The sequence below is a fragment of the Pyxicephalus adspersus genome, chromosome 1 (assembly GCF_032062135.1).
Source record: "Pyxicephalus adspersus chromosome 1, UCB_Pads_2.0, whole genome shotgun sequence".
NCBI classification, from domain to species: Eukaryota; Metazoa; Chordata; class Amphibia; order Anura; family Pyxicephalidae; genus Pyxicephalus; species Pyxicephalus adspersus.
This window is the reverse complement of record NC_092858.1, coordinates 88,384,428-88,410,698: the sequence shown is the minus strand read 5'-3', so window position 1 is coordinate 88,410,698 and position 26,271 is coordinate 88,384,428. Positions and strand designations below refer to the sequence as shown.

General features: G+C 38.0%; 1 protein-coding gene across 4 annotated transcripts in view; it reads left to right on the top strand.

Annotated features, from left to right (window-relative positions):
- YPEL2 (yippee like 2) overlaps nucleotides 1-26,271 on the top strand; it is a 51,428-nt gene that overhangs the window by 11,859 nt on the left and 13,298 nt on the right. For all 4 annotated transcript variants that reach the window (XM_072417394.1, XM_072417403.1, XM_072417421.1 and 1 more), the window contains 3 exons: nucleotides 578-885; nucleotides 20,997-21,040; nucleotides 23,012-23,120. In XM_072417394.1, coding sequence (XP_072273495.1) covers nucleotides 769-885; nucleotides 20,997-21,040; nucleotides 23,012-23,120 — 270 coding nt within the window. In that variant the 5' untranslated portion in view covers nucleotides 578-768. The remainder of the gene's footprint in view (nucleotides 1-577; nucleotides 886-20,996; nucleotides 21,041-23,011; nucleotides 23,121-26,271) is intronic.

Here is a 26,271-nt window from a genome sequence, read left to right as displayed (position 1 = left end):
GGGCTTCCCGTGTTTACATGTATTTTCTCTGGACTTTTTCTTCCCATTTGTTGAATAGAGTGGGATTTGGAAAGCTTCATGATACAAATAGCTTCTGTTTATTTATTAAATGATATTGTAACTATTCACTGAATAGAATATTTAACATAAAACATGGTGTTCAAATTGGAGCAATGTAAAGTGTGTGAAGTCCTGCACCAATATTTTGGATGAGGTACTCTGGAGTTTATTACATACAGCACAGTGTATGCAGGGCGCTTCATCATTCACCCAAATACACTCAGAACATCTAGCCATGCAGTGTTCTGCACCTACCAGGGCTGATACTTTTACTTTGTCATGTGGAAGATTGTGGGGCCTGCTACACACTTCTTTTTGTTTTGCCTTTATTATGACTATGGCATCAGCCTTTATGTGTTTTTAATACTGTGCTTGTGACCTTAGAATATAAAACGCAACTGAGGGATGTGCCTGTGTGGATTTTACAGTGTCCATTTTATTTTAGCCCTACAAATTATATTTTATCAGCTTTTTTTGAACCGTTATCTAAAATGTATTTTCTTTTTTTCCCCATCAGGTGAATTGCACTGGATCTGGAGGGGCGCTATCAAATATTAGTGTATTCTTCAGTGTGTGGAGCCTGCCCCCACACCCGTAACCTGCCAAACCACGGCCTTTACCTGCGTGTTCCGGTGTTTCCCGTGCGACCCTTCCTGCGGTAGCGCCTCGTGGGCCACTCCTGAATTTACCCAGCGCTCAGTGGCCCCAATGGTGAAAATGACAAGGTCCAAAACGTTTCAGGCATACCTGCCTTCTTGCCATAGAACATACAGCTGCATTCATTGCAGAGCTCATCTTGCAAATCATGATGAGCTTATTTCAAAGGTATGATACCCTGATTTTCACTTACCAAATTAAAAGTATTGTTTCTGCTCATATGTTGTCTTTGTTCTTTAATACCTTGGGAAAAATTAGGAAAAAATGTTTTAGTAGAAAACCTTTCCTTCTAAGTGTTCTAAGCAGCAATTGTCCTTGTAACCCATGCAAGTAATGAGTAGTTTATCTGTTTTGCTTTTTGTTATAAACTTGATGCCCACCATTGGTCGGAGTTACAGTATCATTAAAATTCACTTAACTCACTTTTTTTTACTCTAGTGACAACTAAGGCACATAGGGGTGGACAAATCAGAAAAGTTTGTGCATGCATAGCACTAACTTGTCTACTTTTGTAATTTTGCCAAGCTGCTGGCTCATTTAAGTTTTACCTTTCAGTCTCGAGGCCAACTTTCTGGCTAGACTCAAATCTCTAAACGGCCAACAGTCACTGGTTGTAGAAATTCAAGGAGATGGGACATTTTCATGGTTAAGTTTTGGAGTAAAGTTGGAATTGTGGTAATCTGTTTTGACTTGGTGCTTGTACATCCTATTGGCTTGTTTCTTAAGCCATACCACCTCTGGAATATTTCCATTTACCTAACATATACAATTAAACTGGTGGTGTTAAAACGTCTGCTCAAAGTGACCCTACTTGATTTAGATTTGAAGTGTGTAAAGTAAAATAGTGCAACGTGAATACACCTCTATCCCTATGGAATCCTTGGATCCTAGACTTGGTTTTTATTTCTAGTCAAGATAATTTCCTTTCCCTATTGGTAAGACCTGCTGTCTTTCATTCAGCTATAACCTGGTTAAGCTTCTACTGCACACTTATTCTTTATTTTTGACCATTGTCTGACAGAGGCAAGCAGAGCTTCAGGAATTGGCATGGTTTTATCTTGTGGGTCATTAATGCAGTCTAGGTTAAGAGGGGCTTCTTGAGAACTCAAGGATTGTTTAAGCATATTCTAAAGTTTCTAGAAAGTTTCTTCTACATTGAGTTACTAGATGACAATTCTTTTACTTCTGTAGGCACCTTGACTGTTCTCCAGTCTCTCACTTGTTATTTAGACCATTGCACAAATGTTCATCACGTATGCTGTTCTCACACTCCTCAACCTTTAGCTATCGCCTAATAGCTTACATTATCAATCTTTTCTGAATATTCTGTTTCCGCTTTAGGCATAATGTTGTATGCTTTTGATAAAACATTGCTATTTGTACTTTATTGTTCATTCCCTAGTATGAATATATTATGCAGCATTGGCTTTATTTACTGTGTTTAGTAACTATGTAAGGGTTAATGTTGGCAACATTATTTTCTTACCTTTTGATTTAGGTGAAACTCCATTATTTTCAAAGAGAAAACAAACAGTCTTCCTTCTTTATTGTAACCTTCCACTGCTCAGTAGATACAGATACAAACTTTTGCATTAAAGCTGAATTTCTGCCTTACCCTTTTAGTTCTGCACATTTTTACAGGTACCTCTCCTGCAGTGCATTTACTTACAATGTTAGAAGCTAACTGTGTTATGTTGGAAGCTCAACAAATTGGACAGAGCCTTCCTGGCTGATGGAAATTAGCTTCATCTAACACCTTTTCCACCTTAGCTGATGGAAATTAGCTTCATCTAACACCTTTTCCACCTTAGCCTTACTGTCCCTAGCCCACCCCTTTCATTTACCAGTTACCAGAGATTTGTGAAAGCAAAAATCAACAAGCTCTGATCTTAAAATTAATGGTTTAAGCTATCCAGCAAACCAATCAACTCTGCATTATAGATACAATATAATCCACTACAGTCAGTTTAATCAGGCTTTTAACAGGAGACTTTGTCTTCTGATTCTTTGGTGCACAGCCTCTATCAGTGTGAGATGTAAGCTGGGTACACACCTGCAATTATTGTCGTTGGAAAGGATCTTTCATGATCCTTTCCAACGACTAAGGACTGCACGATGCATGAACGAGTGCTGTACATACAGCACCGTTCGGCTCTATGGAGAGGGGAGGGGGTGACAACGAAACAGTGCCTTGCTGCGCGCACTCTCCCTTCCCTTGCATTAGGATCGTTCGTCGTCCTTGGGTCTGCCGGGACGGTCGTTGGGACGATGGGTGCTGTACACTGCTTTAGTGTCTATTAATCAGTTTAAGGGCAAAATTGTCATGCCTGAATGCAGAGTATGTTTATCTGCATAATAATAATTCTGAGTAAACATTTGCCTATTCTGTATTTGTAAGGAAAAACTTTATTTAGGTCTATTACATCTCGTTTTTGCATGTCTTGGAATCTTTGATTTCTAAAGAAATATTATAAATAAAAGATTTAGGTTTGATTTAAAATTGCTGATTTTTTTTAAAGCCCATTTCTAACCCTTCACCACAAACAAACTAGGATATAAAATATTACAGATATACAATTTATGGTTAAAAAGCTACTGTCTTTATCTTCAGTTTTTTTGCCTTTTTCTAGGCACAAATAACCTGTACCTGGGAGAATAATTTAATGAGTCTGCTGCAGGCAAAAGGAAGCCTTCCCTTAGTCTTTTTTAGTCACTTACAGTGGATCTGAAGCACCACTTTTAACATGGGAAATTCAGGTAGGTGAATATTCTAGAAAGGGACAGGTGATATCCCTTCTACAATATTTTTTCTTACCTACCTGATTCTCGCCCAGGTGTCAAATTTAGCTGAGCTACACATACACAGCTCAGCATTGGTTGCCAGGAAAATCTGGCAATCTTGGCTTCCCTTGTGTGTACTGAGTATAAATGAACTCCTGTGCACCTGCACAGGAGGTATGTCATCCCTGCAGGGGATGTGAAGTAAAGAAGAACATGGCGGGGCCCTGCGATGGAATATGGATAAGTGAGTAATCAAAGATTTAGTTCTGCTTTAAAATGTCGTTTTGCACGTTGAAGGAATATAGCCAGGGCCTGATCTGTGTACATACCCATAATATAAAAGCAACTGTCCAGGCTGATCTTTTGCTGATACCTAAACAGAGAGGATGCTAGAGGTTGTGGTATAAATTAAAGGAGGGCATTTTCAGAGGGAACACAGGTATTACCTGTATTTTTCTGCTTATGACTTGACTTGTGAAAATATCTTTTGAGGCTGGTTCTACTTTAAAGGACTAAACTATGTAAAAAGGAAAAATCCAGTAACCTGTTTGTTTTTTTTTTTTAGTGTGCAAGTCTATACCAGCTTATATAAAGATAAGCCTGTGTCTACAGTTCCAGCTGTCATAGCAATATTGCCTGTCTCCTGGGCAAGACTAGCTTGCAGCACTGAGCTTGCTTTGAATACAGGATGATTGCTCTAGTTTTTGCAGTTCAGAACTTTAGCTGCCTTTTTAGGTATCAGGTTTCCCAAGTACACTGACATTCCACTAAGGAATGGTGTTTCTCATGTGTTTACCTCAGTGATTACTAGTAAAAGGTCTATGGATCTTGCTTCTTACTGCCAAAAAACTGGTATATTCAGAGTTTATAGCGATATTTGTTTGGGCTAAAATCCAGATCCTAGCAGGTTTACCTCTAAACATTGCTGTTTTAAAGAATATCTATACTGACAGGCATATTTGCACTGCTATTGCTGTCCCCAGCTTTACTTTTTAGGAAATCACTGACCTGGAACAGATAGGTTAGAAATGCTGACTTTACCCAATGCCTGCATCTAAATCTGTTCAACAACCACAGTATTTGTGAGATTTCAGTGGTACAATCTGTGCTAAAGTTAATGGATATCCACTTGTTTACATGGACTTCAGTTTGCATAATGACCCATTTCAGACCTTGGTGTCCTGGTGAGTTGCTTTGAGGCAGCCCATTCAGATTATGGGGCTGGCAGTATACCCAAAAAATCTAAGAACCCAGAAAATCACCATCTTTGGCTGCATACCACAAATTACAAAATTTGTTTTTCTGTTGTGGTACACCACAATTCATGTGCATTGGAGCTGCTGCATAGCCTTGGTGCATTATTGGCACCGCAACCTACTAATGCATATGTACATAACTGCAAAAGAGTGGCTAAGTGTGTTGTAGCAATGTGTATATCACATGCTTGGAGAGCTTTTGGCAAAATGTTAAGCTTTTCACCACTCATCTTCAGTTTGGGAATATTAAACACCAGTCCTAATGGGGTGCCATCAGTAGTAACTAGCAAACTTCATTAGGCTTTAGAACTTGTTCACATTGTGAGATTTGCTTCAGTCCATCAAAACATGCTGTACTAGAAAAAAAAAAAAATACGCAAGAGTGTATGTACACAACATGTCACATCACATATGTCAACATGTGTGTGCTGTATGTGAACAGGCCCTAAAGCTTGTTAAAAGCCTGCTAGCAGCTTGATTAAAGTGACAGTCAGGATTTTAAATCATTTTTAAATATTTCAGATGAAAGAACAACCAATTCTTTTAAATGTTTTCCTCTACATTATTTATTTAATTACCTGAAAAGTGACTTTGAGTTTACAGGGGTCTGGGATTCAGATTTCCAAGGCTGTGATTACAGCGCTTGAGCCCTTGAGAAATAAAAGTAGCCACCGTCTGTATCCATTTTTAAATTTTACTATCTGTATGCTTGTAGGTATGGTATACTTTCTTCAAATATCTCATCTCAGTATTGAATTTATGACTATGGAAAAATGTGCACATCCACATCTGGTTTGCAGGCTTTATGTATATAAAACAAAGGTTTAGGTTGCTTCTTAGAGATCTCAATGTGAAACTGGTACCAGCGGGGGGGGGGACAGACTACAGACATGGCTGTGTTTTATGAGCTTTACCTTGAACATGAATAGTTTCTCCTTCTCCAGACATGTTTGTTTGCCTCTGCAGTCCTTGCTGCAACAAAATCTCTTGTGCAGGCTTCGTTTATAAAAAGCTAAAAATAGAGCTGAAATGAAATGTACAACAGAGCCAGGAGATGTGGATAAAAAAGCATGGAAAGTTTGACTTGGGCCAAGTAACGTCTAGGCTTATTCTCTGGAAAATATGAGTTGCTGATTTGTAGAAAGATGTAATTTTAGTTGGTGAACATTTACAAATTGCTGTTGTTGAAATATCCTTTAGAGAATGTTGTGATCCCTCTACATGCAGTTGTGCGTGCATTTGTTTCTTGAAAACACAGTAGTCCTATATTTTTATTTTTTTTTGTCCCTATCCTGCTGTTACAGCTATTTGCATACTAAGCCCCTTACCTGCTGTATGGTACCTAATGCAGCTCAGACAAAGCAAGCCTAAAGTAAAGGGGCTTTTGGTACAAAGACACAATGTAAGCCTGAGAGATCAGTGACAAAACTAGTGCATCAAGTAAAGTTGTTCTAGGGTTCCGTTACTTGTATCCGGTCCAGGTGACTACAGGGTGATCTATTAAATGTATACATGGCAAAAAAAAACACAAGTGCATGGTATATTTTTAGACATTTCATCAGTTAAAGCCCAATGCTGGCTTATTTTGAGAATTGTTATTGTACTATAAGAGCCCTTTGCCAGGATACACATGGAGACTGCTTCTGAAAAGATGTTAGTTGCTGGTCTGCATAGTTTTAGTACCTTGATTCTCTGATCTGGAATAAGCATGCAGAGAAAGTCAGAAGGCCTAATCTACTTGATCATGAACTCGGAAATCATGGAAGCGTTTTCACAAGGGATCAGTGACACCCTACTTTTCTGTTGCTACAGCAGTAGTGTCTTTATGAGCGAACATTTTTGAGTTCATGCTCCGTTTACTCAGCATATAATATATGAATTGATTTTACCATTTTACTTGCCCTTTTCATGGTTGATATTTCCAAAACATATTTCCAGTGCATTTCTCTAGTGGTCATCTGTTTTTTCAAGCAGTATAAACAGTTTCCTTGAATGTAAAGAGTAGAGAGTGCATTATTTATCATTTTAATATAATGGGAGATAACTAAACAGCATTTTGCTCACAATAGCACAGTTTAAAACAAACCGATGTTCTTTTCCTTTGTTGCAGAACTTTTGATTTCATGTCATCTTTCTGCATGGCACTGCACAGGGTGGATTTCCACATGGTGACAGTGGTCTATGCCCGGTATTATTTTAATAAAATCTGCCGATTTAAAAAAACAGCGATTATGTTTTTAGTGATTGGGTTTACATTCATATTAAGCCACAGATCACCTTAACAGTGCAACACAGCCACAAGGTTGTGCATTAGCGAGAGGCAAATATGGATTTCCTTGTCAATCTAAGCATGTTTTCTCAATTTAGATAATTATTTACCACATTTTTATTCACATATGCAGTATCTATTTTCGCTCCTTCAATGACCTTACTACTGACTTCCTTACTCATAACCTCATCACACGCATGGCTCCCAAGACATTTCTAGACCTGGCCCAACTAGCTGGAATGGTCTTCCTCATCCTATTCGGCTTGCTTCTACTTTCCGCTCATTTAAAAGAGCGCTCAAAACCCATTTTTTCAAACTCGCCTACCCATCGTCTGTCTTTTGAAACCACCACTACTTCCCAGCACTACATATTTCCCCTCCTATTGTGTGTTACTTCCCACACCTCCTAGTGTGTAAGCTCTTCGGGGCAGAGTCCTCTCCTCCTGTATCACTGTCTGTATTTGTCTGTCATTTGCAACCCCTATTTAATGTACAGCGCTGCATAAAATGTTGGTGCTATATAAATCCTGTATAATAATAATAATATATGTAAACAACAATTTACATACTGAGTATTTATAGTGAGGCACTGGCTGGAAGGATTGTGTAAACAAAACAAACTTTTTATTTTCTCAAAATATTAATAAGTGCTCCTCTGGGTCATGAAGCCTGTAGGGATTGTATAGCTTTTAGGGGAATAAAGCCTCCATTTCTCAACTTAGCTGGTAGGCAGATCTGATCAATAGTCTCAGCTTTCCACAGGCTGATTAAAGCTCAGCGCTCCCCCTCACCTATTTTGCTGTGTGAAAAGGCCGACGGAACACTAAAAAGGTACAGGTGCTGACCGTGTTCGGGAACCTATTGGAGTTGCACCGTGTTAGTGTCATGAATGGCTTACTGCTGCCAATACCAGAATGAAGCCTTTAGCCCTTACTAATACTTTTAAGGATATCAATCATAAAAATGAACGCCTCTTTCTTTCCCAATATGCCTGTATGAAAGTTAATCATTCTCCTGGTTCCTAACACCAGCATTTGCTTACCTCAGACTTGAGCAACTCATTTCTATGGTTGCCATAGCGACCCCATGAACATACGCATCTCTACTACACAGAGAACCATCATCATATCAAAGGAGAATGTGCACCCATTCAATTACAGCCTTTGAAAAACTGTTTAAACATTGTTTATGTGCCCAAGAAAACTGAACAAGAAGAAATCATTATGAAGTTTAAAGCGTCTGTTTCATATTCACTTATGGCTTATTTTCCTGGCTCTCTCTCATTACTTCTGTCTCTGTCTAGCATTGTTAAAATCAGTCCTGGAAGCCAACTGACAGAGGTATTCATTTTATTGAGCTGTAAAAGGTTCATATAAATAATTCCTTTTATACTTAATGCAAGTGGTCGCTTTTAAGCTTTAGATGAGTAAACCTTATAAGAGATTTGTAAACTCTGGCTTCACTAAAAAAAAAAAAGTTTCCAGGGTCCACTATTCCAACATTACCCTTTACAAAAATGTACCAATTTACTATGTACCCTGGCTCTTGGATTGAATTCCTTGCATATTTGTTAATAGAGGGGATTCAGATCCGACTACCTGTACAATACAATCTCACCCATACTGCTTTAGGTTACACAGCTACTGGTTCCCCAAGTTTACTAAATTAAAACCACTGATGGCAGGTTATTCAGGTAGAAATTATCATGATGGCCCATTTATTTTAGAGTAGATGAAATTGGCATTTAGGTAGATATTTATCAAATAAACAACACAAACATGAAAGGTGAATTGAGGGTAGACATTGGTGGAAATATGGCCTATGTTGTGATTATCTGAAACCTAGGAATATTAAGCTAATATATCTTGGGGGAGCAGTTTATACTTATTATGATCCAGTATTTATATAGCACCAACATTTTATGCAGTGCTTAACAAAGTCCATAGTCATGTCATTAGCAGTCCCTCAAAGGGCTCACAATCTAATGTCCCTACCATAGTCAAATGTCATTACCACAGTCTAAAGTCATTTTTGGAGGGAGCCATTTAACCTAATTGCATGTTTTTGGAATGTGGGAGGAAACTGGGAAGAACCTGCAAACTCCATGCTTATAGTGTCCTTGCTGAGATTCAAACCTGGGACCCAGTTCTACTAAAGCCAGAGTGCTAACCTTTGAACCACCAAGCTGCCCTACTTATAGGAGTAGTGGTGGCCCCCTGCCATGGCTCTGCACTAATTTACCATCATGCACTACTTTATTAAGCTTTTTTTTTTTTTTTGTTCTAAACCGTTCCAGAGTTTTTTAATTTCCCTCACAAAAGTGAGAGCTAAACTCTAAAAAAGTTAATATCCAATGATAACATATAGTCCTATACAATGTTATATGTGCCAACCCAGTCTTTTATTTAATTAAATGGCTTTTATTGATAGAACAATGACAATAGAGAATAAGAGAACCCTTTCCAATCAATCAAAAAATCATACAGTTCAGACTTTTGTTTAAGGGGATTACTCATGTTGCTAAACTGTTTTTTTGGAAAAGGGTAAAGGAAATATTGGTTTTGTTGGGTAAGCTCCATTTTCTCATTCTGTATGAAGTGGTTTTAGGAACAAAACTTCCCTTTCAATCTAACAGGCATTGCATTACATACAATGAATGTGGTTAAGGCCATTGGGGGTTTGCCTACAAGCTACTTCATCCTTCTGAAAAACAGACACATTGTGGCTTTCTCTTTTATAACTGGAAGATAGCTACACCAAATCATATCACCAATCTGTTCTCTGAAGCCATTCTTCCAACTGCTGCTCCTGTCACAAGCGCTTTAAGTATGTTACTTTGTCATCCGGCTGTAATGTCTCCGAAATCTAAGGTGGCAAGCTGGTCTTTGTACATTTACAAAATTGCAGTATGCTCAACTTGGCTGTTGGGTCTGTTGCTAGAAAGTAAATGAGTAGAAGAAGTTATTGCATGGTTTCTTTGTGTTTTCTCAGCAATGTGTCTACAATAGGTGGAAAAACTAGGTCATACAGCAATAAGGGCTGGTAGCAACAGTATGTCAATAATTCACCGGTGTTAATTTGTTTTATTTACTCTACTTATGCTCTGAACTATTGACCTTTCATTGTGATTACAAGTTCTTTTATTTCTGTTTCATTTCTGAACATGCAGCCATTGTAACTGGTACTGCTGATTAGGAACACTGACATTAAGAAGTAAACAGGAGTGACTAACACATGAAGAAAGCAGAACAGACACAAACAACCCTTCAAAATATTACATTGTTCACTGCACCACTTTGTATGCGTGTGCTGTAACAGTGACGCATTAACCTTTCTGCATGTTCTCCGCTTCAGCATCTAAATTTAGAAGATGTTTTGAGAACACTGCATAACAATCTTTTCTAACACTGTAAAATAAAGACTTGAAAAATCAACAGTCTTCCCCCGCTACAGACATATTTGGAGTAAATGTACACTGACGTAACACTTATAACGTTTAACTATGTCTATGAGATTAATAAGTAACTGTATTCTGCTAATCTGAGAAGGATATATTACCTAATGCATGTGAAATGCTATATACAAGGAAAATTAATATACAACAAAATAAGGTAAAAGCTGACCATAGATGGATAGGTAACACTCAAAAACCAAAAACAGAAAGGTGTCTTTCCATCTTCGAAAGATTCAGAACCAAACCTAATTTGCTTCGTGATTTTGTTGTTTTGCAAATTGTTGCCTGTTATTTCTTCGAGTGCATCTTCAGCCAATCCTGTTTCTTGGTTTTGGTTGAGTGGAAAATGATTAGAACTTATTTTGGTGTTTAAAGTTTTTATAACCCCTTTAGAGATATTTTCCTATTACTTCATGTCCCAGTAACAATTTTAGCATAGAGCATGAATTCTTTAACCTATAATCTTAACCCATATTTTAAATGCTTACCATACTGGGGCCACTACCCTTACCTTAGGAAACATTGATGCAGGGTAAATCTAAAATCTCCATTAACTTTTTATGCCTAGTAGGGATGAGTGAGCGAGATTTTAAAATTCGATCTTGCAGCGAATCGGGACGTTCTTGCTTACTGAACACATAGGAGAGAATGGCCTGTGTAAATTCGGCTGTCGAGAACGAAATTTTTGGGACCTGCAAGAGCAATCGGGAGCGGATCTGACAGCTCCGCTCCTCTGATTGCTCTTGCAGCCCTGTAGTATGAGTTCTTGGATAAAGATTCTCTATCCAAGAACACAGGAGTACCAGGGCTGTGCTCATCATGAATGAATGCAGCCGTGGGAATCATCCTGTGATGATTTCCACGGTTGCATTCATTGATAAGCACAACCGCGGTACTCACACTGACAGGAGGAATACCGTGGCTGCATTCATGAATGCAGCTTTGGGACTCGTCCTGTAATGATTTCCTCGATCTTCCGATGGGTCCGCGAAATTGGTTCGCCGAAACTTTGCAGACCCATCGGAAGTTCGAGGAAATTTTCGCGAGAATGTCATCCCTACTGCCTACGCAAAATGTTGACAATGGGACGGACAGGAGATCAGGTCAAAGAGTAGGGAAATGTTTTGAACTTTTCATCAGGTTTTGCTGTTGTCACCATTAAGGCGATTTCCCCTGATTTTGTTTTATTTAACACCTGTTACTTGGGAAATCAAGTGAAAAGAAATCTCCCTTGTGAAGAGATAAACAATGAGAATCTCACAGAACAACCCTTTCCTATACTTTTCTTTTGGTGTGTGTTTTTATTGCAGACAATTTGCCTAGAACTTTACAGTCCTTCTGTATATTTACATCTTGTTATATGGATGAATATGATCATTTTTTTAACCTGTGTGCACATAAACCGAAGCAAAGTAATGTGAATGTAGTTCACGCTAGTTGGAAATTTTCAGACTAGATTAGTGTAAAGAGATGTTTACCTGGGGATAGACAAGAGTTGTGTTATTTATTTGATTTCTGTGTGTGTAAATGATGGTAAGAATGGTAAATTTATGTACTACTGTGTATTATATGGACTTTGCTTTTTCTCCTAGTAGAGAAAAAGACGATAAGGAAGTTAAAGGTAGCAAAGTGTGTATTTCTGAAGAGGTCTGTAGTAAAGTCTACTTGTGGCTTTACCATGTATGGGCAAACCTTGGATTCACTTTGAGAAGGTGACACATGTTAAATCCAGTACTCCATTCTTTTTTTATTTTCTGATAACTCTGCAGTATGAGGGTCTTCTTGATTGAATTGGATTGGTATGTCTACATAGTAATTTATTTTCGACCAACCGTGTTGTTTGTGCTCAATTATACGAATTAATATATGATCGTACTTCTCTATCTGCACAATCTCACACAACCCAATGCAATCTTCACTTCCTCATGCCCCAGCCTTCTACTTCCTTCTGGTCATGTAAAAACATTGCTACATTTGAGTGTCTCTAGCCTCTTCTCGAATATACAATAAATGTCACTACCTTGAGGAAACAAATACTTTATCTAATCTGTAGAAAAAAAGAAATTAAAATACCCCCATACCCCACTCCCCAAACTCAGAGTCTAGGATGTTTTAATCACTTTAATTGTATTCAGTTATTTTTTTTTTTTTTTTTTAATCATCATAAAATAAAGATAGTAGTACACACTCCCCTATGGTCTAACAGTCTTACTTATTCAAATCCATTTGTTACTCAAGTGCTTAGATTCCCTCTCTTCTTGTTCTTTAGGTACTTCTCCTTTTTGCCATCCCTTCCACTGGCTGCTAATTATTCAGATAACACTGGGGAACAATTTTGAACAAAATTTTTGTTGACTTCAATTTTTCAGCTTTTCTACGCTAAAACAGGTATGCTGATTTTGAAAGTGCAATTAGTTTTTTTTCTATCACGTCAGGTTTTTTCTCTACCGCTTATATTAATGTGATTTACTGTGACGTGATTTTGTATAGGCTATTAATTTACACGCAAGACAGTGTGGTCAGAGGTTGTGCGCTGCTCTATGTAGTGAAAAAGCAACATTTATTTTTCTACTTAACACACGTATTTCCTTTCTTTGAGATCATGTCTGGCTCTGCTGTTTTTCATCCTAGGTGCCATAAACAACCCTGATTAATTTTGTTATATTTGTGGCTGTTTTACCATTTGTAGCCTATTTGGCATATTTCAAAGTTAAATTTGGTGATCAAGATATGTCTTGGGCCCCTCATAAGGTGTGTCGAGGGTTTACGGATGTAGACAAAGGGAACACGTGATAAGATGCCATTTGGTATACCTATGGTTTGGCGAGAGCCAGGAGATCATTTCATTGATGTTTACTTTTGTATAGTTAAAAGTTCAGGATATAACCAGAAAAAAAACAAGTAACATAGAGTATCCTAGTCTACCATCGGCTATACACCCAGTGGCTCATTCAGATGAAATCCCAGTGCCAGTTTTTGTTACACTACCCTCTCTTGAATGATGGAAGAGTGTAAAATTGAAGAGGACGAAGAAGGCTTCAGAACTCCTAGCATCAAAACTGCGGGAGAAAAACTTACTTGAAAAAGGAACGAAGGTATCATACTTTCAAACCAGAGAAACTGCATTTCTGCAGTACTTTAGACCTTGCAGTGGCTTTGTGTATTGCCATAATATACCTGGTTTAATGGAGGAATTGGGAATACCAATCTATAACTCAACTGAATGACGACTATTCATCGATAGCTCAAAGCGGAGTTTAAAGTGCGTCCTCCTTCACAATGGCAATATATTTGGGTCAGTCCCAGTTGGCCATTAGGTTTCTCTTTGTGAAGAATATGCAGGCAAAAAGAGAGTCATTATCTTAGGCAATATCACCAACACAATTGGGTCATCTGTGTTGACCTTAAAATAGTATGCTTCCTTCTTGGTCTGCAACACGGATATACCAAGTATCCCTGTTATCTGTGCATGTGAGACAGCAGAGCCCGTGGGAGGCATTGGGTGGAAAGATCCCCAAGATCTGCCCTAAAACCAGGTGATCCAAACATTTTACATGGGCCACTTGTTGATAGAAAGAATATTATATTCCCGCCTCTGCACATGAAACTGGGTCTGATGAAGCAGTTTGTTAAAGCTTTGCCAACTGAAGGAGACAGTTTCAAGTACCTCATTGTGGCATTTCCTAGCCTGTCATTTGAAAAAATAAAGGCCGGTGTGTTTGATAGTCCACAAATTCGGCAGCTCATCAAAGATGAACATTTCATCGGGACAATGTCAGAAGTCGAAAAAAATGCTTGGTTATCATTCAAAGCCATTGTCAAGGACTTTCTTGGAAACACACGAGCAAATAATTACACAGAAACTGTCCAGAAACTCTTGAAGAGCTACAAAATGCTTGGTTGCAATATGAGCATCAAGGTGCATTTTCTGCAAAGCCATCTTTTTGACTTCCTGAAAAACCTTGGTGCAGTCAGTGATGAGCAAGGTGAACAATTCCACCAAGATTTGAAGGTCATGGAAGGATGGTATCAGGATAGATGGGATGTACATATTATGGCTGACTATTGTTGGAGCATTTGGCGGGATTGTCCTAACACTGAACACTCCAGTAAAAGCTATAAGCGTAAATTTTTAACCTAACCGCTTACCGGATTAATTTTCAAATGTTTTACTGTAAAAAAATAAAATGTCATAGAGTAACAATAAATGCTTTGTATGAACAAAAGAAATTAAAAAAAAACAGTATATTCAAGTTAATATTTTAATAATTTTTCAATGTATGTAAAATGTGTATGTTTTTTGACAAAAAGGAAGGGTACCCTGTATCATAAAAACTGGATGTGATAGGAAAAAACTGGGGCCATTTCTGGATTCACCACCCAAAAATATAGAAAAAAAAAAGTGTATGATCTAACTCAAAAAAAAAATGCGTTCCCCAGTGTTATTATACTTGACAGATGTCTGAAAGTAAATATGGAGGTACTTTTTAAAAATCATAAATACCCCCCCCAACATGATCCTAATAAATACTTTTGCTGCGGCCAGCAGGGATTAATTCTGTTAGCTGAACAAATGTGACTGCTTTTGTCTAGTTGCAGTACGTTTATTGCAATATAGTGAACACGGGTATCAGTGACAATCTGTCTTCTACATGAATTTTTGGAGCACTACTAGAAGTAACTACTTTTCATCATTATTTCTCCTATCTGGTATCTGCTGCCCTCAGTGCTATTTTTAAATATCATAGTTGGCTTTTCTTTTATGAAATTTGCAGTAATCACAGGTGTGATTTTTAGCTTTGCTATAATAAAAAAACAAAAAACAAAATTAAGCTGCAGATCTCACTAGCATGCTGGGCAACTCCATTGCTGTTTGGTTTCCCCCTAGAGTTTCCTATTTCTACAACCTAAAGTAGAACTAAACCTGTCACTCACACCTATTCTACAATTGCCTGATACAAGGTGTACCAGTGCTTGTACAAAAGGGTGTCATTGTGTGTGTAGGGTAACATGATATCCAAACACCGCTATATTTATAAACTGTAGTCAAGAATGAGGTTAAAGAAATACCTAAAACGTGTACTGAAAATCTAAGAATAAGCAGTATGGTAAAAAAAATTAGGAAACCTTTCTATAATATAAATGCAGCATTCAAGTGAAACCCCCATTTATCATTTCTGCCCTATTCATGCAGAAACACCCCTGACAATATGTATCGCATTACTCTGCCTACATTGAAACAAGGCATGCTGCTTATTAAAAAAATGTTAGCATTCTACGGTTCTGAGCTATTAATGCAGTTTGTGTTTGAGAGTCACAAAGTGTGTCCTTGTTTAAGGTTTACCCTGAAACTCCATCCTCCACTTTCCACCCTCAGATTATGAAATGGACTAAATAGACAATGGTTACATTTCACAGCTGCCTTCTCCAAAAGGTCTGTGTCTAAAACTGACGTGTTGTAAAATGCATGTACTGTTTAAGGAAAGAGATAAAAAAAACTCCTATAATATGTGAACTGTATGTGCATAATGGATACAGAGAATTGAGTGTAGTGATGTAATGTAAGGTGTAGGCAGTATATGGTACCTGCTGTTACACTAGCAACACCTCATTTATTATGCAAAGTGCAGTGACTATTTGGAAAAACAAAATGGAAACAAGTCAAATTTCAACTTCTCTGTCTAGAAAGTATTTTATAAGAGTTTTGTGGGTTATTGCACTTTGCATATTGATCTGTGTCTAAGAAGCCTATCCAAATTATTGAGTTTGCATTTTAAAGAGCAACTCAGACTATACACCGAGCTATGGTAATGCAGTGTTCAGTAATCTATATAAATCAGGAATAACATTTTCTGTGAAAAGACTGCAAACCTAAATGTGTTGCATGGGGTCTAGTTATCTATGCTGTGCTATCTTGAACAACCCACCAATGGGGTTTTATTGTGCAGCTGTAAACTGACATTTGTCAACAGTAAAAGTGTTATATGTAGCAGTAACCATAAGCGCAAGGAATTTACTATAAATATTAAAGTATACTAAAAAAAAAGGTGCTTTATTCTAAAGAAATTGGTTACAGCTTTGCTTTCTGTGGTCATATTTTGGTAGAATGGAAGAAAGGAGCACCTACATGATGCAAGAAAATCTACTCCATGGAGATTTCCCATTATCTAATGACACTGGAGAATCTCTCAAGCAGGGACACAGACATTATCATAAACCTTACAGAGATTTGAAGCGTTTTCCACTTTATTTAAAAAGACTTTTAGCATGATCTCAACTTTGGGTATTATACTTATTTTCAGCATAGTAAATTGTTAAACATCCTTAATCTGCAGCACTCACGTCTTTTAAATTGTCAGACTGACTAGAATGAAAAATTCTTCACCAGTACATCAGTTGTAAATGTTGTTTTGACCCCGAAGGAGACCAAGGAGCAAATTCTTCACACCTAATGTAATTTTCTATTTGTGCTGATTTTAACTGTGCACACCCCTCCAAAAAAGTCAATTTAATTGAAATGCCACGAATCATTGGTCACAGTATATGTACATGATAAAGTAATATTACATTGTTGGCTTTAACATACTCCTTGTCCACTGTCAAGATGCTCTGCAGATAACCCTGATCTTCTTAAATCAATAAGTGGCCTGTCAGAGGTTTTACTGGGCCCTGCAAGAATAGAAGGAGATTTCTTTTTTCCTCTGCGTCAGTGTAACGTGAAAAACAATTGCTGACACACTTGTCGTCATTCATAATTAATAGAATGCCACTGAGCTGCAGTAGGCAGATTAGACTATACAAGGTTTATTGCAAGGACACGTACGCTCTCTTACTGTTAATCTGTCTGAGTAGGCTCAAGCAATATAATAGGCCATTAGATTTAAAACACAAGACCAGGTCAGACAGGTGTGTGTGTGTGTGTGTTCTGACGTTGTATGTTGCATAGCTAGAGGCAACACAATGAAAAGGGATCTATTGGATGACTCATTCACATATTCTGTACAGAATTAATTTCTGTACTACAAAAAAGCATCAGACCTGGATGCATCTGACTAATTGTAATGGTTTTAAAAACACATTTGTTTTTTTTCTCAACTTTCTTGAGAGAGACTGTTATCACAAAAAGATTGTAACTTAAGTGAATTTTGTCAAAGCACTTTTTGACCTGTTACCTGCCAAAGGATTTGTATTTCTGTCCTGTCCTGAGGTTTATAGTCCTGCCTTAGAATGCAGCCTTGACTGGCACCTGACCTTTTCTCTACTCCTCTTTCACCTTCACATGCATGTGTCCCCCTTATCCTGTGGCTAAAGATTCGGCCCACTTCTTTGTCTCTCTGCTTTCTCTCTTTCTATCTGCATGTATATTGCAATTCAGCACAGCTGACTGGTTCCTTATACTGCTTCTCCATTACAAGGTTCTCTGCAAGAGGCTGATGCCAACTCAATTCCCAAGTACTTATACCGCTTTGCATTTAAAACATGCACTTTATTTGTTTAGTTTATGCCTGGAGTTTAATTTTAAAGTAGGACTAAACCCGGCAGACTTACTAGTCCACGTTCCAGCACTGGTTGCGGCCATCTTCCTGTTCTTCTTCCTCTTTCGGGTGGTCTTCAGCCATCTTGGTTGGCCATGCCAGGGTTACGTAATTCATTCATTCATCCCGGGACATGCCCAGCTCATCTTTTTGCCAGAAACCGGGGGAGATCATACAAACTTTTAATATTACGCTTTAAGTGTACTTGTGATGTGACTGATAAATGATAACTGAAATTGCTGGGACTCCAACTAATGCTTTTTTGTATACTTTTCAATGTCCATAATAAAGAGCATAGTCATTGTATGTTTTAATAAACCTTGGGTGTCTTTCTTTTGTGAATTGGATGTGCAAAATTTTTTTCATGAGCTTCAGGTACACTTTAGTTATTTGATCTTTGCACTATTTTTTTCACAGTCCAATCCCAAAGAAAGAAGCAATTTGGGAATAAAGCATATGATATGCATCTTTTTTTTAAAGTCCTGGGCTTAGGGCTGTAAAGTTACCTAAATGTAAACATTTAGCTATTGTTCCATTTGACTACCAACAGGAAAGAAGGCTCAACTCCTTAAGCTATAATACATAAATACACATATATTACATGATTGCTATGCCAGTCACATTTGACTCCTAATTTTCACTCTCATTGCTGGGAATAATGACTGGTATGGAGTATAAAATATTGTTTGTGAACCGCTCTAAACACCAGAAAATGTTCTAGCCTTAAATAATTACACAAACTTTATGTGCACTTTTAAAATGTTTTCTTACCTAAATGCAAAGAACATCTTGTGGCTCTATGTCCATTTACTGGGTTTTTATTTCCTTACATTTGCCTGCCAGGTGCTCTTGTTTCTGTTCCACGTATTTTCCTAAGTAAATTCACCTGTAAAGACATATGGCTGGAATATATCCTTCTGTATTTATTACCGTACATGCTTTGTGTTGGTTACTATTTACCGTGACTAGGTGCTACATATAGAGGACATACTTTCCTTGAAAAATTTAGTTTGTGACAACAACACGGTTTTTGATTGCCTAATTGTCAGCCAACATCATAACTTAAGTTATTCATGCCTGGGAACAAGAAGGTTGTAGTGATTGAGGTGCATCATAGGATAATGTTAGAATAGCTTCCAGATGAACCAAAAGTAGTCGTTGAGAGAATGCATGATGCACAGTGACACGTTATGGGCACACTTTGTAGGGAAGCATCTCCTTTTGTGACCTACCCAGCATTGCTTTTAATCCTCTGTGCCCATTACACATTCTGAAATATTAGTACTTACAATTTTCTCTTAGCCTCTTGCAAAGTTCTGCAAATACCTGTTGATCCTGCCAGTGAAGTCCAACTAATACAGATTTCTGTGATGGTGTACCATTGATGCTGCACTGCTTCTTAATGCACGGCAGAGTTACCATTTGTCAAGTAAGCTGTGTCTGCATATTCTTTAGAAAGATAGAAAAAGGTTGCAGGGGATGTGGCATTGTCACTGCTAATTCAGAAACCTGTAACTTGTTAATGAGCACCTAATCACACCAAGTCTTTGTTCTGTTTTTTTGGATTCTCAGCATTGTCTATGTTGCTGAAAGTTTCCCACTGTGAGCTGCAGTCTCTGGGAATAGAATTATGTGAGAAATTAAGGATTTGGCTAGTCAGGGAGGAAACCACTTACTTTATGAGGCCTAATCATATAGTAGTTGGATTAAATACTTAATAACCATTCTAGAGCCTTTAAAAATTGGGGTGATTATCCCTATTTAATGTATAGCGCTTTGTAATATGTCGGCACTATATAAATCCTGTTTTTTATTATTAATAATATTATTATGACACGGTAGTAAAAGTAATGGAGAGGTTGAACATGATAAAAGGGTAGTGGGTGAAAGGGAAGGAAGAGCAAGAAAACAAAGGGGCAGTGAGAATTCTGGAGGGTTATTAATCAAACTTTGATGGATACTGGAGATGTTTTATAATTTGTAGGCGAGGGTTATGGGTGTCAGAAGAAACTCTCAATTGCATTTTCAATGTTAATGGTTTTGTTTATGCATTTTATTTAGTCCAGCAAAGCTTAGAGAGGGGGTCCTAAGTTTGGTTAAGATATGTGAATAAATTATTTATTAACATTAAAGTTTACATTTTATTATGGCTACCCTATATCTCAACCTTAATTTTACTGCACATCTTAAGTAAGAACTATAGGTATTTTAATAATGAGTGGAACTACTCAATTTTCATAAACTGGAGTGTCATAATTCTTTGTTTATTTTCAAGAGATCTCTGAAAGGGTGAAGTGATTAGTGCCTCCCAAAAGTGACATTAAGCTGTGGGTGCCCATATCTTCCTCACCCCACTTCAGATCACCCATCGGAGTGTTCTGGGACCCTGCAGAGCATTCAAAGTGAGGCAAACAAAGGCACTAAAGGGGCCCTGTTATACAGTGCCCTTTATGCTAGTGACAAATCATCAGCAGTAAAATTGCCTAAAAGACTTTTTACTAGTCCCCTATGGAACAACTTCCTTGTCAACAGATACAGTGGCATTGCTGCCTTATCAGTAGTGGTCTAAATTTTGCAGCATTCTAGGTCAGTAAGAGAATGATTGCTGAGAGGTAAATGAAAGCCTTACCCAATGGCGATGTGTTCTTGCATCAGGGTTGCCAACTAACACCAGCACAAAAGAAACGTTGAGAGCCCTTTATCAGGACATTTAATGCCCATTATTCAGCCCCACCTACAATTTGTCATGTCCATGACACCTTTTTACTTCAGATATCATTGCCCCCTCATTGGGGTCCTTTAGTGTCCTGGTTCTTTTAAGACCTGCTTCCCAAGCAAATTACTTTACTAGAATTCTCTTTACCATGGGAAAAAACTGGAGTCTAATGCTCTTGACTGTGCTTCATGAAAATAGTTACTTTACTTATTTAAAAATTCATTGAGATGGTTTTTTTAAAAACTGTTTTTCTTCCTTTGATTTGCAGTCATTTCAAGGAAGTCAAGGTCGAGCTTATCTATTCAATTCTGTGTGAGTATTACTTCTAAGACAAGCCTTTTCTATTACTGCTTGGAGAATATCAGATAGGATTTGCACTTGTGCTCACAGACTATTTGTTTATATATTTCTGCTGCAATGAATCTCATTTTTCAAAGCTGTACAACTGAATTGAAAAAAAAAAAATCCACCTTTGATTTTATCTGCGTGCATTTGTAGGTTATGTTATTGAACGCTAAGCTTACAACATTAGGAGACTATCACTGGAAAGAAAATTGTCCTCCATAAATTGCTTCAGCTTACTCGAAGGCACCATTGTGTTTATTTTTAACCTGAAAACATATTGTTATTGCTTTTCATAGCATGTGCATGAGAGAACGGAGACACCCAGAAGAATAGGCCAACTGCACACTTTGCATAAAACACATGTGCCCTGTGGGTTTCAAAGGAAAGTATTCAGTTATTTCAAAGAAAGACAGCATAAACAATCTTCGCACATGTAGTGCTAGTTTAAATAATGGTTTGTAGGTGCATAAAGGGCATATAGAGTGGGTTAAATAATGGCTTGTAGGTGCATAAAGGGCATATATAGTGGGTTTTATCAAAATTTTTGATTTGATTAAGCCCTTTTAAAGCAGACATGGTAACCTCCAAACTAGTCAATTACCATGTGCAGTCAGAAAAGGTTTCTTTTAGCATTAAAAGTAATGACGTAAAAACCCCTGTCAAGCCATTTTGCTGTGTCTCTTTTAGGGTAGATTTACCCCAGGGTGGGAGGGACTTGAATACCAGGGCAGGTAGTAGTGGGGAAGACAAATGTTTATACTACTGGTCAGAATAGGAATAAAGGAAATCCTTCTATGAGCACAGCATTTTGGTGACTGATAGTGAACCCCTTGCGGAGATTTCCTCTGACCTTTCTCAGGGACACAACAAGAATTGGAAGAGATCACTCCAGTTGGACGTTTTACAATAAAAACTGACAAAAATTACACGATTAGTAATCCTTTCCAACTCCAGAAAAGTTCATTTTGGATTTAGAAACCCTTAACCAGAAAGCATATAGGCAGCTCTACGGTTTTTAGAGATTCACTTTTTTGTTGTCCTGATGAGCACTGGGACTGAATGGAAAAGATTGTGAGTTGTCACCAGAAAAATATTCTAATGGAAATCTTTCAATAGGGATACATTGTTTTGGTGACATTTGGAGTTTTTTCACTTTGGGGAGCTTTCCTCTTGCTTCCCAATGTGGCCGCAGAAAAGTAAGTGAAAGGAAATCTCTCAGCATGTCGCAAAAATTATGAGGTTTTAGCCCTTCCCTACTTTAAACAAAATGAGTGCAATGGCTGTCATTCAGCTAGAAGGAATATTCAGGTCATCATACAATAAATGATCAAGGCACTACATTTCTAGCAAGCTCAGCAGATAAAAAAAAAAAAACTCTTCTATTTTAAAAAAACAAATGCAGCCACTACATCTAAAGATTGGTAAGCTGCAATAAAGGAAAACAGGAAAGCAGCATATTCCATATTTCATTTTATTTATTAGACATCTGTGTTGGTAGCTGACTGAAGGGATGGCACAAAATAATTTGAATTTCTTACACTATATCTATTTTAGCTAAATGAACTTCAATATTTACTTCTAGGGTACTTTAATGGCCTACTTATCTTGTGTCTACAACTGCTAGCTGTCTTGTTGGTTTACACCAAGTACAGAATTAGATGTGGCTACAATTATTTGTGTGATGGAGGAGTGTAGCATTTAGCTCCCACAAACTACAATGCTACATTTAATTAATTTCTGATTTTACTGCACTCAAAAAAATTAAAGATTAGTGGCTGTGGGTTACTGTATATTTTATCATAAAGGCCCCTAAATACTGTATATTAAAAAAGGCATCTTAGTTGTTCATTTTTTTTCTCACTGTAAAAACATTGTAGCATACTATTTGTGTCTGCATGGTTTTTATATTTTTTTTCTTTCTTTTTTCTTCAAACACAGTGTAAATGTTGGTTGTGGGCCTGCAGAAGAACGTGTGTTACTTACAGGACTCCATGCGGTAGCAGACATTTATTGTGAAAATTGCAAAACCACATTGGGCTGGAAATATGTAAGTAGTTCTTTATTAGTTGCGTGTATGTTTATTGAGTTGCATATAAATGTGCTGTACTTTTTATTTAAGCTGCTTTAAAGGTATTCTTTGTATACTTTTTACAAGCACAGTATATTTTATTAGACATAACAATATAAGCTATACCTTTCATATAATCCAGTGGTTAACATCTAATTGGTTTCAATCTTACCCAATGCCTCTATCCTCCCTTCCCCCTCTCCCCCTCCATAGACACATTCTATTTATACATTTACACATCTGGCCATTTCCACTAGATCCTAGATGGTGATTTTAAATATGTTAGATCAGTGGTCCCCAACCTTTTGGAGCTCACGGACTCCAGACAGTGCATGCGCGGAGAGCTGTGTGTCGCTCAAAGGAGAAGAAACTACCGCCCCCCCCCAGAGTGACATCATGATGCCAGAACTCACCTACTCTCCTATTGCAGGTCTGAGCCTTCAATGAGAGTGTGGGTGAGTTGTGTCCAGAGACACAACCCGCCCACTGCCCTGAGCATGCGATGCATACAGGAGATGGTCCGTGGCTCTGGCCGGTGCGTCCCCACAAGCGGGATCCTTTTCCTGACTGGGTGTTGGGGACCCCTGTGTTAGATCATTGCTGCAAATATTCTAGGCCAGGGGTGCCCAAAACGTTGATCACGATCTACTGGTCGATCCGAAAGGCAACGCGAGTCGATCACGGAGCCCTGCCTTACCCCTCCCTGCTGTTTACCAGAAGCCTTGCTGTACGTCTATAGGGATGCTGGGGATGTCTTTGTGTGTGGGAAGGCTCTGTAACAGTGGGAAGGGAGGCAGAGAGGACGGGAGGGCAGTCTGAGGTGAGCAGTGCTGGGCAGCCAAGTCAGTTCAGGCTCGGTGTCAGGGTTCAATTACCGAGATACCTTTCTACAGATTAGCAGTTCTTTCCCTGTGCAGCACGCCATTCTCCTATGACAGGTGAACTGTAGCTTTCCTGTCACTATAGTTTTGTAGCGCAATGTCTGTGCAATGTTCTGCCATTTAATATGTCATTAGCTCCAGTCACTATATATATATATATATATATATATATATATATATATATATATATATATATATATATATATATATATATATGCGCTATGTTTAGCATTTTTTATAACCACTATAGATCTGTCTGAGTTCTCGTGTAATTTAAGATTTTTTTCTCCAATGCGTTCCATAGCACAAGTCCTAGTAATGCTTACAGTCTTGAGTTTTTAGTCTCCAATAATGCTTGCAAATATAATTTTATCAAATGCATTATGATTCATTGTTTCATTATAATGCTGTTAACCTCCCCCTCATGCCATTATATTTAATTTAATAACTTTTCCCACACAGAAGGATATTTTAAAAAGCTAGATAGTTTGTAAAGGTCTTGCCCTGAATAGATAACAAGTGCATGACATATTTTTTATTCATTATGGTTTAGAAAATAATAAAGGCTAGGGGTGTTTACTAGTGAATTTATAATTTGTCATATAAAAAATGAATATCATATCTTCAGCAGCCCCCAGTACCTGCTTTTATACCCAGGGCCAGGAGAGCAGAAGGCAAACCTCATGGGCACAGTGCTATGGCACAGTTGGGAGGATAGCATCTCCTGCGCTGTGCAGGATTTAGCTGTCAATCCAGTACCTCAATTATTACAGATTGCACTGGGAGAGCATGTAATCCAGCTTATTAAACCAGCACCATTCCATTCACATATAAAGATAAAGAGCTCTGCATTCTTTCTTAAATGAAAGCTACTATTGAGGCTTTTTTCATAACTTAGTTTTATATGTAAATAAATTTAAAAAAATGAATTGGTTTTGAAAAATTTGTTTTTCCCTTCTGTTTTTGTTTTTTTTGGGCAGGGTCGTGATTTTATAGTCTTATAATCACAAAATAATGATTAAAAGAAAATGACATAATAACAATAGTAATAACGGAAGGACAAACATGCCTTACCAGCTTACGAAAAGCACAATAACAATCTGACATGATAACAATCTGACATGAGGCTAGGCTGAAGAGGCCAAAGGAGTGGACAGGGACAAGGGGAAAGAGAGGTGGAGGACCTTTGTTACATGGAAGCGACACCCATCTAGTGTGATCTGTATTCCTTCCAGGGATCCAGAATAGCATCAAATTTTCCTAAAATAATATTGAGTGTGTACAATGTCCGATCATTAACCATAATCCAGTCCATTTTCGCAGTGTTTAGATTAGATTTCCATGATTTAGCCAAAGTGATGCGAGCTGCTTACAGAATTAAGTTTTATCCATTTCAAAGAGTATTTGGAAACCCCCGCGTCACATTTACTAAATGAAACACTCTCCGGAGTACTTGGTACATCCTTCTTTAAAACCCTGGAAATTATTCGGACTATTTTTGACCAAAAGTTCTGGGCTATAGGGCAGGACTACCACATATGTACCATGGTGCCCCTAGCATCACAACCTCTGAAGTACAGTGGGGGAGGTAGAGGGATGGCATTTGGAAAGTCTGTCTGGTACTAAATACCATCTGAGGAGAACTTTATAATTAGCCTCTACTAATCATTAAGAAATTTTAGAAAGACAGAAGGTTACTTCGTTCCATTCTTCATGGGACTAGGAGAGCCGAAGATCATTTGTCCAAGCCCTCATATATGACAGTTTGTCTGGGAGGGATTCCGGGGCAGCATAAATTATTGTGATTTGATCTTTGGTATCCGCAATAAATCTACAGGAACTTTTAAATGGAGTAGAACACATAGGACAAGGGGCCTGTCTGATCTTGGACCAGACAAATGATTTAATTTGTCTGTAACGGAAGTATTCCTGTCTCAGGAGTTTCCTTTTACTGACCAAATAATCAAAACTAAAAATGTCACGCACATCAATAATATCTTTGATTCGGTAGAAGCCCTTATCAAGCCACCATTTAAAACTACCTGGATCTCTGCCAGGGGAAAACTCCGGATTGTTCCATAATGGAGTAAGCAGTACATGAGCAGAACAAAGCTTCGAACTGCGTCGGAACCTACCCCAAATTAAGAGAGTGGGACAGAGAGAAGTAGCCCGGGACCACTTTAGTTTTTTCTTTAGGGGAGCACATGCAGGAGGCGATTTCCCCAGATGAAATTCATGATCTTAGATTG